At 31.0% G+C, this 12827-nt stretch overlaps 1 protein-coding gene across 1 annotated transcript; it reads left to right on the top strand.

Moving 5' to 3' along the window:
* The first annotated feature begins 157 nt into the window (after nt 1–157).
* LOC111701163 (uncharacterized) lies at nt 158–7272 on the top strand. The gene is made up of 12 exons (XM_023472330.1): nt 158–260; nt 1362–1434; nt 1787–1875; nt 2207–2262; nt 2688–2743; nt 2952–3033; nt 3532–3595; nt 3747–3866; nt 4967–5047; nt 5408–5557; nt 6066–6161; nt 6954–7272. The coding sequence occupies exons 3-12, from the start codon at nt 1864–1866 to the stop codon at nt 7074–7076; spliced, it is 840 nt and encodes a 279-aa protein (XP_023328098.1). The 5' UTR covers nt 158–260; nt 1362–1434; nt 1787–1863; the 3' UTR covers nt 7077–7272.
* Nucleotides 7273–12827: the final 5555 nt, after the last annotated feature.

The following is a 12827-nucleotide window of genomic DNA, read 5'->3' as shown; positions in this document are numbered from 1 at the left end:
GATAACATGATATCATCCCGCTATCATGAACTTTGCATATTATTTATGATATTTTCTTGATCGTCTCACATAATAGCACTTCCTCTGATGTATCATCGTTTTTGAGTTATTGAATTATATCACAATTTTCTATTTAACGAACATTTTGTTATTATTAATATATTGGTACCCTGAACTAATATTTGTCTTAGGCTGGTCTTAAACTAGAAACATTTTACAAGTTTCTAATTAAAGAAAACGTTCTCTCCTCCCAGAACCAGGTATTGTTCAATAATCAGTAATTACTGTACAGGGTTACATTCCTACTTTCCCTTTATCTTCCACTGAAAGAGACTTTTGACCTAATTGTTTATGTTCCTTCATTTAAAGAGAAACATGTCCAAAATGATGGCATCTTAGATTATCTTTTTCTTAGCAATTATGAGGAAGATATTGTCGTTTTTTATTTCCTTTTTTTGTGTTTGTATTAGGATGAGCAGTGGGCTATAAATCACTTTTGTATTAGAATGAGCAGGGGGCTGTATATTAATCCTGTATTAGGATGAAAAGGGGGCTATATTTCACACCTGTATTAGGATGAGCAGAGGGCTATATATTACTCCTGTATTAGGATAAGCAGGGGGTATATATTACTCCTTTATTAGAATAAGCAGGGGGCTGTATATTACTCCTGTATTAGGATAAGAAGGGGGCTATATATTACTCCTGTATTAGGATAAGCAGGGGGCTATATATTACTCCTGTATTAGGATAAGCAGGGGGCTGTATTAGAATGAGTAGGTTGCTTTATATTATTCATGTATTAGGATAAGCAGAGGGCAATATATTACCCCTGTTTTAGGATAAGCAGGGGGCTATATATTACTCCTGTATTAGGATAAGCAAGGGGCTATATATTACTCCTGTATTAGGATAAGCAGGGGGCTATATATTACTCCTGTATTAGGATATACAGGGGCTATATATTACTCCTGTATTAGGATGAGCAGGGGGCTATATATTACTCCTGTATTAGGATAAGCAAGGGGCAATATATTACTCCTGTTAGGATGATCAGGGGGCTATATATTACTCCTGTATTAGGATGAGCAGGGGGCTATATATTACTCCTTTATTAGGATGAGCAGGGGGCTATATTGCTCCTGTATTAGGATGAGCAGGGGGCTATATATTACTCCTGTATTAGGATAAGCAGGGGGCTATATATTACTCCTGCATTAGGATGAGCAGGGGGCTTTGTATTACTCCTTTATTAGGATAAGCAGGGGGCTATATATTACTCCTGTATTAGGATGAGCAGGGGGCTATATATTACTCCTGTATTAGGATGAGCAGGGGTCTATATATTACTTCTGTATTAGGATGTGCAGGGGGCTATAGTAGATGTAACCGATGGTGGCAGGGAGGCGATTGAACTTAAACAGAGTTTTAGAGGTTAATTTTTCGTTGTCAAATATTCAAATTAGTGATAACTTTTACAAACCCTCTTCTTTGCAGGGGTTTTCACATTCTTGGACTACCCTCAATACCCCTCCTCCCTTCAATGGATTAGCAAATTACATGCAACGGGTTTAAACACTAATTTGGTTCAAAGTGATTCATTTTGATGGAAGCATTAATTTGGACTAAATCCTCAGAAGTTCTACTATTCTGTTTATAATTTCCGAATTCTTCGAAAAGAATTTCTTAAATATATACATTTGTCATGGATCAACTAGTTGTTCCATGACATTTGTACATAATACATATGTTTTGGAGGTTTATCTTGAAAGTGAACTTTTTTCAGGAAATAATAACTATTTTTTGTCCTACCTGGTCCGAACTGTACTGGAGATTCTAATTGCTAGTGTACTGCTGGTCTGGATGAGCACTCAGGTACAGTCATAAAAAAATCGTATTAAACAATCGACTAATCAATTAATCCAACAGTTTATTTATTAATAAAAAAAACATTAATCATTTAATTAATTAATCCACCAATTAATCCCATCAGTTCGTCCAGTCTGTAAATCAATCAATTAATCAATGAATCCATAAATCAACCAACCTATCCATCAATCACTTAATGATCAGAAAGAAAACCCAGTGTGGAATCTCTGATAGTTTGCCGATGAATAAATAAATTCAAGGAAAAATGCATTTACAAATTGCAACGTTCTAAATATTTTTAGGGTTTGAATGTTATTAAATATTAAAATGTTTTCAGGGATTGAATGTTATTAAGCATCAAGACACAATTCTCTGCGACGTGCACGGATACTGGTGAGGGAATTGATTTTTACTTTGTATGATCTCAAGATAATCATTTTCCAAAACATTTAGTTTTATGTAAATTTTATGCTATCCTTAAATAATAATGATTATCTGTATTAATCCAGCAATAGATATTTTAGACTTCAAGGTGATTAAAAAACGCATTTATAGATATTACTTCTCGCATTATTGTTCGATTTTCGGCATTTTTGAAACAGAAATCTTATCTAAATGAATTTATACAGAACGTTTATTTTTATTATATTCTTGTTTAAAATAGACCTCTCGGCTCTAATTGGTGTTTATCGATAAATGTTAAGTAGATTCCATTAAAAACTAGTATCTGAAAGACATTTTAGCGTCCATGTTTTATTTATTATTTTAATAATACCCTTCATATTTTTGGTATTTTTCTCCACATATTTTCTGTTTAGGTTTGAATGTTCTGGCTCCCCAGCACAGTTTTACCTTTACATTCTGTACACTACAGGTACTAACACTTCTGCACATGTACACTGTACATGTACATTGCACACAAACCATTTGAAAGAATACGGCCGCGATTTTTCATATTCCAGATAAAATAATCATCAGAAAATGGAAAAATGAAATATAACGTTCTGATTGACCCTCTAATGTAAAATAAACAAAAGTTCGCAAAGTTAGGTTAACCCTCCTTTTAACATTTCTGATTTTAGTTGGTATAACAGGACTCTACCTTGTACTAAACATGTATAATCTACTCTGGTTAACAGTTCCATGCCTGGGCCGGTTATCCAGGTATATGGTCAGATGGGTATCTTTTATGGCATTATTATATTCATTTTTTCTCACTAAAGTCCGGAAAAGAAGTAAATCTTTTTCAAAATTTTATTTTTTATGTAAGCTTATTTTCATTACATTGTGGAGTACACTGACACCTGACATATGTTTAAAAACGAAGAATTAAAACGACAAAATGGTAGTAGCATGGCTCAAATATGGTTGCGTTGATGTGATCTTTACAAGTAGACTTGTAACCTTATTCTTTCAAAACCTTTTTTAGCTTGAAGTCATGGATAGTAAAAAAATCTAAAATTAATTATCAATGATTGATGAAGATCGGACGAATGTGGGAAAGATACCAAGGATGCCACAAGCTATCCCTGTATAGTTTGATTAGATTAAATTGGTTATGTCATTTTAACACGTCTTTTTGACAATGCTCGTCTGATTGTTTTATTTTTTGTTTGTTGATGATCAAGTGGTTGATCAACTTGATTAATTGATTGAATTTAGACTTATGAGAACATACAAGAGATACATGAAGGAGAATGCTTCGGCTGGAGAAACTGATGAAGAGGTAATTCCCCGACTCCCCACCCCACCCCCTCCAAAAAATTTTAAGAAATATTTTTTGCAATTTATTGTCAAAAATTTTTGTAGTGGAGACTGTTTTTCCAAAAGCAATTTATATTCATAATTTCCATGATTTTTAAATTTAATTCTTCTAGATTCTTGGTGAGTTGTATGAAATTTACTATACTAACCGTGACCTGCGACTGTTGTTGGATTTGCTGTCCACCAGTAGCGGTGTAGCACCAGCAATAGCAATCATGACTCTCTTCGACAAGGTAAAGTGCAATACACAAAACTTTAAAGGCATTGTCAATGTTAATTTTTTAAAGAGAGTAGTGGTCAAAAATCAAAGGATGTAAAGGATAAATTGGCAGAAGTTTTGTTTCTTTTCTAGATATGATTATGCTTAATACTTGATAACCGTCTTATACTTTACTGAGAATGTAGAAAAATTGGTAGAAACGGATTGTGGTTTATTCAAATTTGTGTTGAAAGAAANGGGGGGGGGATATTATCGGCATATTCAAAGGCCTCGATTTATGTATTCTTATTGCCAAAAAAAACTGTAGAGTTCATATTTTAATTTTTTTATCGATTTTAGTTTCGTAACAGTTCAACAGCTTTATAATTAATATTTCGTTATTTTCACAGATTCTTCAAGATTTTGTGATATGTTAAGAAGTTTGGTGCTGCAATGATTTAATATATTTAGAAGTTTGGTGCTGCAATGATTTAATATATTTATTAGTTTGGTGCTGCAATTATTTAATATTTTCAGAAGTTTGGTGCTGCAATGATTTAATATATTTAGAAGTTTGGTGCTCCAATGATTTAATATGTTTACAAGTTTGGTGCTGCAATGATTTAATATATTTAGAAGTTTGGTGCTGCAATGATTTAATATATATAGAAGTTTGGTGCTGCAATTATTTAATATGTTTAGAAGTTTGGTGCTGCAATGATTTAAAATGTTCACAAGTTTGGTGGTGCAATGATTTAATATGTTTAGAAGTTTGGTCCTGAAATGATTTAATATGTTTAGAAGTTTGGTGCTGCAATGATTTAATATGTTTAGAAGTTTGGTGCTGCAATGATTTAATATGTTTAGAAGTTTGGTGGTGCAATGATTTAATATGTTTAGAAGTTTGGTGCTGAAATGATTTAATATGTTTAGAAGTTTGGTGCTGATGCAATGATTTAATATGTTTAGAAGTTTGGTGCTGAAATGATTTAATATGTTTAGAAGTTTGGTGCTGAAATTATTCAATATGTTTAGAAGTTTGGTGCTGCAATGATTTAACATGTTTAGAAGTTTGGTGCTGCAATGATTTAACATGTTTAGAAGTTTGGTGCTGCAGTGATTTAATATATTTAGAAGTTTGGTGCTGCAATGAGACCAACAATTCTCCAGATTTCTGTCATTAAGGATCTCGGGTTGGCCAGGGTAGAATTCCAGGTAAATTTTGTCATTTTTTACAACAAAATATATGATATGTGAAAATATTGAACTTGGCTCAATTATTTATTGTTATTGTTATTATTATTGCTAATTGCTATTGATATTTTTATGGCTATAACAATTTCATATGACACATGGTTAATACTTTTGATATTACTTTTATTTGTGTTAATGCTATTGTTAATTATTTTATTATGATATTGCATTTTTCATATCTTTAATGTTTTTTGTTTTGTTTTATTTTTGTTGTCAAATGTTACTGATTTTATTATTTTATTGCTTTTTACGACGTTTTTGTTAAATAATTTATTTCCTGAACTATTTATTTTTTATATATGTTCGTAATAAAATGTTAAGGAACCTAAGACTGGGGTTCGAGCTGCCTTATCCCGACTTCCCGGTGTCAATCTTATGTATGTGGCGGAGATTTGTCCGCCGGCAGATACAGCAGTGGTAGGGTTCGATCTCAAGGAGGCTGCTGCGGTTATTGGAGAGAGCGGAGATGGGGTATATGAAGTTTATAAAATACTTGGATAAATTTAAAGAAAATCGGAGTTCAACTAAATATATTAATTATTAAATCATCTGTCTGGTAAATAGCTTAAGGAATCTCTCTATGCTAAAGTATGCTAAAGCATTTTATAATCTACGATATCATCAAATCTTAACTCAAGCATTTGTATTCATTGATTGGTCTCTTGAAAGTCCGACCGGGGTTTTTTAGGAAACTACTAGTTGATTCCCACAGAAAAGACGAGCTAGATAATGATACGTATTTTTTAGTTTTAGAAGAAAAAATAGTAATAATTATATTTCAGTTGGAATGTGCACTGCTATAAAAGCCCCCCTAGCCCACTGTTGGGAGTCTATCGTGGGGCACTGCCCTCATTGAGACTTTTTTACGTAAAAGGGTGTCAATGTGGTCAGTGCCTCACCAGACTTCAAATGTGTGTGGGGGGGGGGGTCATACATATTTGTTTTTTACTGATATAAAAATATTTGTTTTTTCATGAAGGTTGCGAAGGAGACCCTTGAGATGAAGAAGTTGACAGGATGCGTTCAAGCAGCAGTATTCACCGGGCTAAAGCTTAACATCAACTATACTATTAAGGTGGGTTAATTATCATCAAAAGGTATTGTTCGATCACATATTTTGGAAATAGGTACCATTTATTAAAAGGAGCAAAATGCAATTAAAACTTATTAAAAAATAAATGTTCTTTTTTAACTATTCATTGTTTTGATTGAATTAAAACATGAAAAATATATTAAAAGTTAAAACATTATAAACTAAATTTGTTCAATAATTTAATCCAGTTTTTTCGGTGTTTGTAATAATTTACTTAAGAAAATGACGGCCTATTGAAGGGGGGGGGGAGGAATTAGTATGAAGTAAAAGAGTTACAGGGTGTCCCGCTAAACATGACATTTAATAAATAGTTATTTTTAGTTAAACAAATCTTTTGCTTAGTTTTATTTTACTTTGAGATCAATTTTAATTTAACATGACTCTCATAAAATATTTTTATCGATCTTTGGTATCAAACAACTGAACAAATAATGGAAAAAGACATTCTGAACTATTCACCAACTGTTATGTTTCGTGGGACACCCTGTATTTAAGGAGATTTTATGATTTTTTAAAGTTGTTCTGTCATTAATAAATAGTTGAATGATCGGAACTTAGTCATCATTTTCCGATGCTTCTTGGAAGAGTATTTTGGGAAAACTGTGATCGAGTCGAGTCACGGATCTGAAAGATTCTCCGCACAAGAGACTTCGCCGATGTTAAGTTTTTTATACTCGGTAAATAACACAAAAGACCTTAAAAGACCGATTAAAAAACATGAAACGGCCTTCTCCCCCATCTTCTTATGTCTGAACAATATTGTTGTTGGTGTAGGTGAGCACGGTTGTGAACGGGAGAACGATCAGCCAGGTGGTTGAGGAGGTGAAGGGGTGCCAGGAGGAGAACAAGGATAACGAGGATACAAAAAGCACCAGGAGTGAAGGAGGAGCAGAGTAGATACAACGACACTTAGGAAACCGTCTAGTGGTTGATGTAGTTTGGATTGATATTTGATATGCTCTATTGACAACAGTACCACTTAAGGAAGAATTCTTTTTATTTCCTAATTCACCTAGGTGGCAAAATTCTGCACGTCAAGAAACTGCAGTTAAAAACATAAAATTTAGAGAAAATAACATGGATTTCACCTTTTTTTGCGTAGTCAGTCAAGGTTGTGAATTGGACATGTAATTCTTTATTTTTTGAAATACGTCGACAGTTCCTTTAATTACATCTAACATATACTTAAATACGTCGACAGTTCCTTTAATTACATCTAACATATGCTCAAATACGTCGATAGTTCCTTTAATTACATCTAACATATACTCAAATACGTCGACAGTTCCTTTAATTATATCTTAAATTTACTAAAATACGTCGACAGTTCCTTTAATTAGATCTAACATTTACTCAAATACGTCGACAGTTCCTTTAATTAGATCTTACATTTACTAAAATACGTCGACAGTTCCTTTAATTAGATCATTTACTAAAATACGTCGACAGTCCCTTTAAATAGATCTAACATATACTCAACCAAAAGTATTAATTCAGTTAACTCTGAAATTAGCAATGTTTTCCAGTGAACTAAATTCTGTTCAATTCAAAGCTGACACAATTTGCATTTTTCACTATGTCATCTAGTACAAAATTGAAAAAAGCTTTAAGTTGATAATTATGCTTTAACTTGTAACTATTTTATTATTTATTTAGTGATATGATTGTCTTCTGCCTTTCTTGCTATTTCGATATTAAGGATTTTGTCATAGAATTTTTCCCAAATATGTTCCTTTGATATCGGAACTTTTGTGTGGATATTGTTAATCTGAAACGATGGTTCTCAATATTCATTGTAGGCAATTTTAAATTTGAGACCACAAGTACGAATCACAAATTCCTAATAAAATTAAACAACGAAACGACAACTATTTTAGTTTTTTTGTCACCACACTGCACTGTATATTAATAATAAGTTATGGTTCAAGTTTTCTTTCCAATTCAAACTTTAATTTTTTCTCATTTAGTTTTTACTTATTTTTCATTGCAGAAGTGGGTCTCGTTCCTTATACTCATCCCCCACTTACGCCCCTCCCCTCTAGTATAATAATTTATTAAGCATTATTTTTTTCCATTTAGGCTATCATTAATAGGCAAAAGGGGCTATAATTGACTTTCTTCTGAGAATTAATTACTAAATTTAAAATTGCTAAGTTTGAAGTTAAATGTTTATTTGTGATCTAAAAATGCTTGAACCAAAGTTCGATCTTTAAAAATTTATTTTGTTGACATATAAGTGCTTGCCTAAATATTAATCGCACAATCTATGTATCATGTATAATGTATAATGTACATATTTCTACAGTATGATGCAGTACAGTCTACTGTATCCTGCCGTACAATTACCAATTCTTTCTATAAACTTGCCGGTTTTCACTTTTTCTGTTTGGCACAATGTGCACAATTATATATGTAAAAATGTAATTATTTGTAAATTATCTGTACAACTGTTAATACTCAATTATACTTTTTTTGTTCAAAAAATCTGAAAATAAACTGCACTTAGTTTTTTAACCACTGAAAGAGATCTTAGAGTTGTATTATGTGGTCTTTCAGGGTCCATTTAAATCCTTATTTGCTACTCTCTGGAGATTTGATTTAATTCCTCTGACAAATCATAAATTGTAATACATTAGTTCTAAGAGGCAGCTCACGACTGTTTCCAGGGATGTGGGGGGGGGGGGGAGGGGGGTTAAAGAAATGAAATATTTCTCAACTGTTGCGAAATTTATTCCCCTCCTCCACCACAGGAATTTTGTACTTTTGTACTTTCGTTGGATGGTCATCATTTGTAGGTTGGATGGTCATCGATTGCTTCTCCAAATTGTCTAACCATCAGATTGCGCTTCTCCGAATTATCCAACCTTCATATTGCACTTCTCTGAATTATCTAACCTTCAGATTCCATTATCTATCCAACTTTTTTTATGCGCCCAAAATGCTTTTTGATTGGTATTCTCATTTCCAAATACCTACAATACAAGCTACATGCAGCCAGAGCCTAATATTTGCTCGCAAAATTGATTTCTCCGCAGGAATCCTAATTTATTCTTCCTCAACTCCCAATACCTAACTATCTTTCTGAAATATAAACCCCTTATATTTTTTTTTTATAAGCCCAAAATGCATTTTGAAAGGTATGCTCAGTCCCTAAAACATACTAAAAGCTAAATATGCAGCAAAATGGTAACCATCCAACATTCAAAAATTGTACAGGGTGAGTCAAAAAAAGTGTGATTAGTGACGCCTGATACAAAATTGTACCTTATTTTGACTCTCCTGTATAGTATGGTGTTTTTTCGATATTTTTTGGAAATTTTTTATTTTTTTTGCTACTATGGCCAGAAAAAAAATTCCGCGAACCTAATTTTTTCTCTCAAGATCAAAAGTTCAGAAAAACAATATATATTTCAGTTTTTAAACTTTACATTTTATTGAAAATAATTTTACTAGACATAAGTTTTACATGTTCTCATGACGATCCTCTGCAGTAGTTGAAATTCTTTGAACAACTAAAATTACAAGATTTTTTCATCACAAATTGCGTTTTTTTTTTAAATATTACAAATTACTACAAGTTTTTTTTTTAAATATTACAAACATTTCTTTGCAATATTTTTCCTTTTAAAAATTTTACCATTATATATATATAATACTAAAGCTGATTCTTTAAATATATATATTTATATATGTAAACTAGGTTTAAAGTCCATTCTCCTATCTGTGAGCTTTGTTCTCTTCGTGCAAAGTATAGAACAATAAAGGAAAACTTCGAGGATTTAAGAACTGTGGAGATTTTTGGAGACAAACTTTTGTAATTCTGAGCATCCATAAACCTTCCCAATGGGGTCATGTGAATTGCCTCAAAAAAATTTGGCCCGATCGGTTCAGCCGCTTTGAGTTTGACCTTTATTGGATACAAACATAGGATAAATACAATAAAGCAAAATTAATTAAATATTTTTTTTTTGAAATCTAGATATTTATTTACGTATCATTTATAGTTTACAGGATTGTTGAAAATATGAATTTATCACAAAAGTTTATTAACGAGTTATCATGTGCATACAAATATAGATAAATAAATCAATAAAGTCGGAATAGATTTTAAAAGATACATTTTTTACGTATTTTTTCCATTTCTGAATGTTCTTTGTACAGTTTAATTTTTTAAAAAATCATTTTCCACTTCGTAAGAATTATGAACACAGGTTTATACTGTCAGGAGTGATTTACAACTTAAAGGATTAAGAGAGGCATCGAAGTTTCCAGATTTTTAATTATACCCACATTATATATCGAGATTGAAATTATTTTTGAGCATTTAATATTAATTAAATATTAAAATTGTGAACATGTTATTTTTGTTTACATTTTAAAACAAAGAAGAAAAACATTCCGCGGATTTTCAAGAGATTAATTTTTTTGACGTTTATTGAATACAAACAAACAGACAGACAAGCCAAATTTATATGTAGATAGAATAGATAGATAAAAAAATCCCAAATCCTTTGAAATCATGAATATTGAGCAGAACCCCATGATTATATTTATCTGTTAAAACATGTTGCCAAACCGGCCGGGGAAAAACTGTTAAAGTTTCAACACTTGAAATAAACTAAAAAATTAATAAATGTTCAAATTCAAAAACGTGTGTACAAAAATGAAAACACCTTTTGCCATCTTGTTCTTTTTGCCAGCTAAAAGCAGAAAAAGTCAAAAACTCATTCATACTAAAATATCAAAGAGATAAAATAAATGAAATGGAATTGTTAAAAAAGTTTTTCTTTTATAATAAGCTTGCTGTATTCATATGGGTTTAACTTAATGAAGTAAACTTTTGGTTTAGCAAAAATTAAATTAAATTTCAGCCGTGACAGTTTTAAAATGTATCTAAACTATTTATTCGATTCATAAATGGGACTTATCCCTTTTGAATATATTTTAATCCGTTTGTTAAACAACAAAGTGGCCAGTAAAACTATTCGCTCACATATAGTAACTTCAAATACATTCAAATATTGCGAAAATTTCTTTTGGCTTAAAAAAGTACAAGGAATTTTCGGATATTTTTAGTATTTATTTATAACTGACTTCTATCCAATTTCTATTGAAAAAATAAATTGGTCAAGATGACACGCTAAAATATTTTTTATCATGTTTTCTTTAAAATATATGAAAAATTTTAAAATGTCGGGAGGGGTGGGTCATTTAATCTTTTAGTTCTTCTCTTTCGCTTTTAATATTTAGATTTGTAGAAATGTAGAATTAATTCCGGTTTAGAATTTGATTTAAATTGAGGAATGAGATCTGTGTGTGACAAACTAAAAGATAACACAAGAAATCAAAATAGTTCTATTCTATGTTGGGAAATAGCGAATATTCATGCAAAGCTTAATTCTCATTCTTTTTAAACCTTAATGCATCTGTTTGAAAACCTAGGGATTTTTATTCAAACAATTATATAATAAAAAAGTTTATAAAAAGTTTACAGATGCGTATTCAAAATATTGACAAAATTAGTTAATTATTATGGTTAAAATTGCATTAAAAACATGAAAAACCACTTTTTTATGATTGTTTATAATGTTTTCAAATGATTTTTGTCTTTTCTGAATTTTTTTAATTTTTCGTTTAAAGCGCATATACCAACAAAAGAGTATAAATAGAGAAAAGGAGAAAAAAAAAATGTTTAATCAGTCGAATTGTGATCGAAAGTCACAGCATTCTCTGGGATAAGAACCGAATCGTTAAATCCGCGTGCTACTTGATATCCTTGTCCGTTCCTTTAATTTTTTAAACCTTTAAAAAACGGATTAATAAAGTATAGCATGTTATCATGAACAACTATTCTCCGCATCAAACAATAACTATAGTGCACGGATCCTGTAAAAAGCTGTGGGGTTAGATTTTTAACAAAATCTAATTTATTTTGCTCTCTAGAAAATGAAAATCCTTAATATAAAAGGAAGAAAATTTTGTTAACTTCAGAAATCAAATTTACTTTTCAGGGGATATTAGTTCCAAACCATGATTTGACTTATTTCTAACACTGAGTGTTAAAATTGGGCCATATCTGCAAAGTTATCTTTTTCAAGCCAAGCCAAGTAATAAAAATAATACGGCATATATTTATAAATAGCAATACTAAAATCAGAAAATCAGTTATTGTTGATACTTGATTTAATTTGTTTGAACATATCCATTTTTCGAAACATATCCTGATTTTAACACACATTTACTCAATTTCAAACAAGTGTAAATTTGTTAAGCAATTCCGCACCTTAATTTTGAGGACAAATTAGACAAAATAAAAAATAAAAACTGTTCTTCCATGATTGAAAAATGTTTACTGGCATTGTTTTTTTGCTTAAAGTAAGATTTTACAAGAAATTCACTTTAGCAATGGCATTGCACAGAGTTGCGCAATGCAATGGTAAACAATGAATTAAGTAATTGGAAAGGAGGGTTAACAATTATTAAATAAATTGCAATTGCATGCAAGTAAAAATGCAGGAAAACAAAATTTATTCTTTATACTTTATTATATTTACAAATAAAATATTGAGACCTAAGCAGATTCTTAAAATAATTCAGCCGCTAATTCATTCTTTATAGGTTTCCTTTCGTTTTCATTGATTAGTATCG

This window comes from Eurytemora carolleeae, unplaced genomic scaffold (genome assembly GCF_000591075.1).
Source record: "Eurytemora carolleeae unplaced genomic scaffold, Eaff_2.0 scaffold357, whole genome shotgun sequence".
Lineage (NCBI taxonomy): Eukaryota > Metazoa > Arthropoda > Copepoda > Calanoida > Temoridae > Eurytemora > Eurytemora carolleeae.
This window is presented reverse-complemented; position numbering and strand designations above follow the sequence as displayed.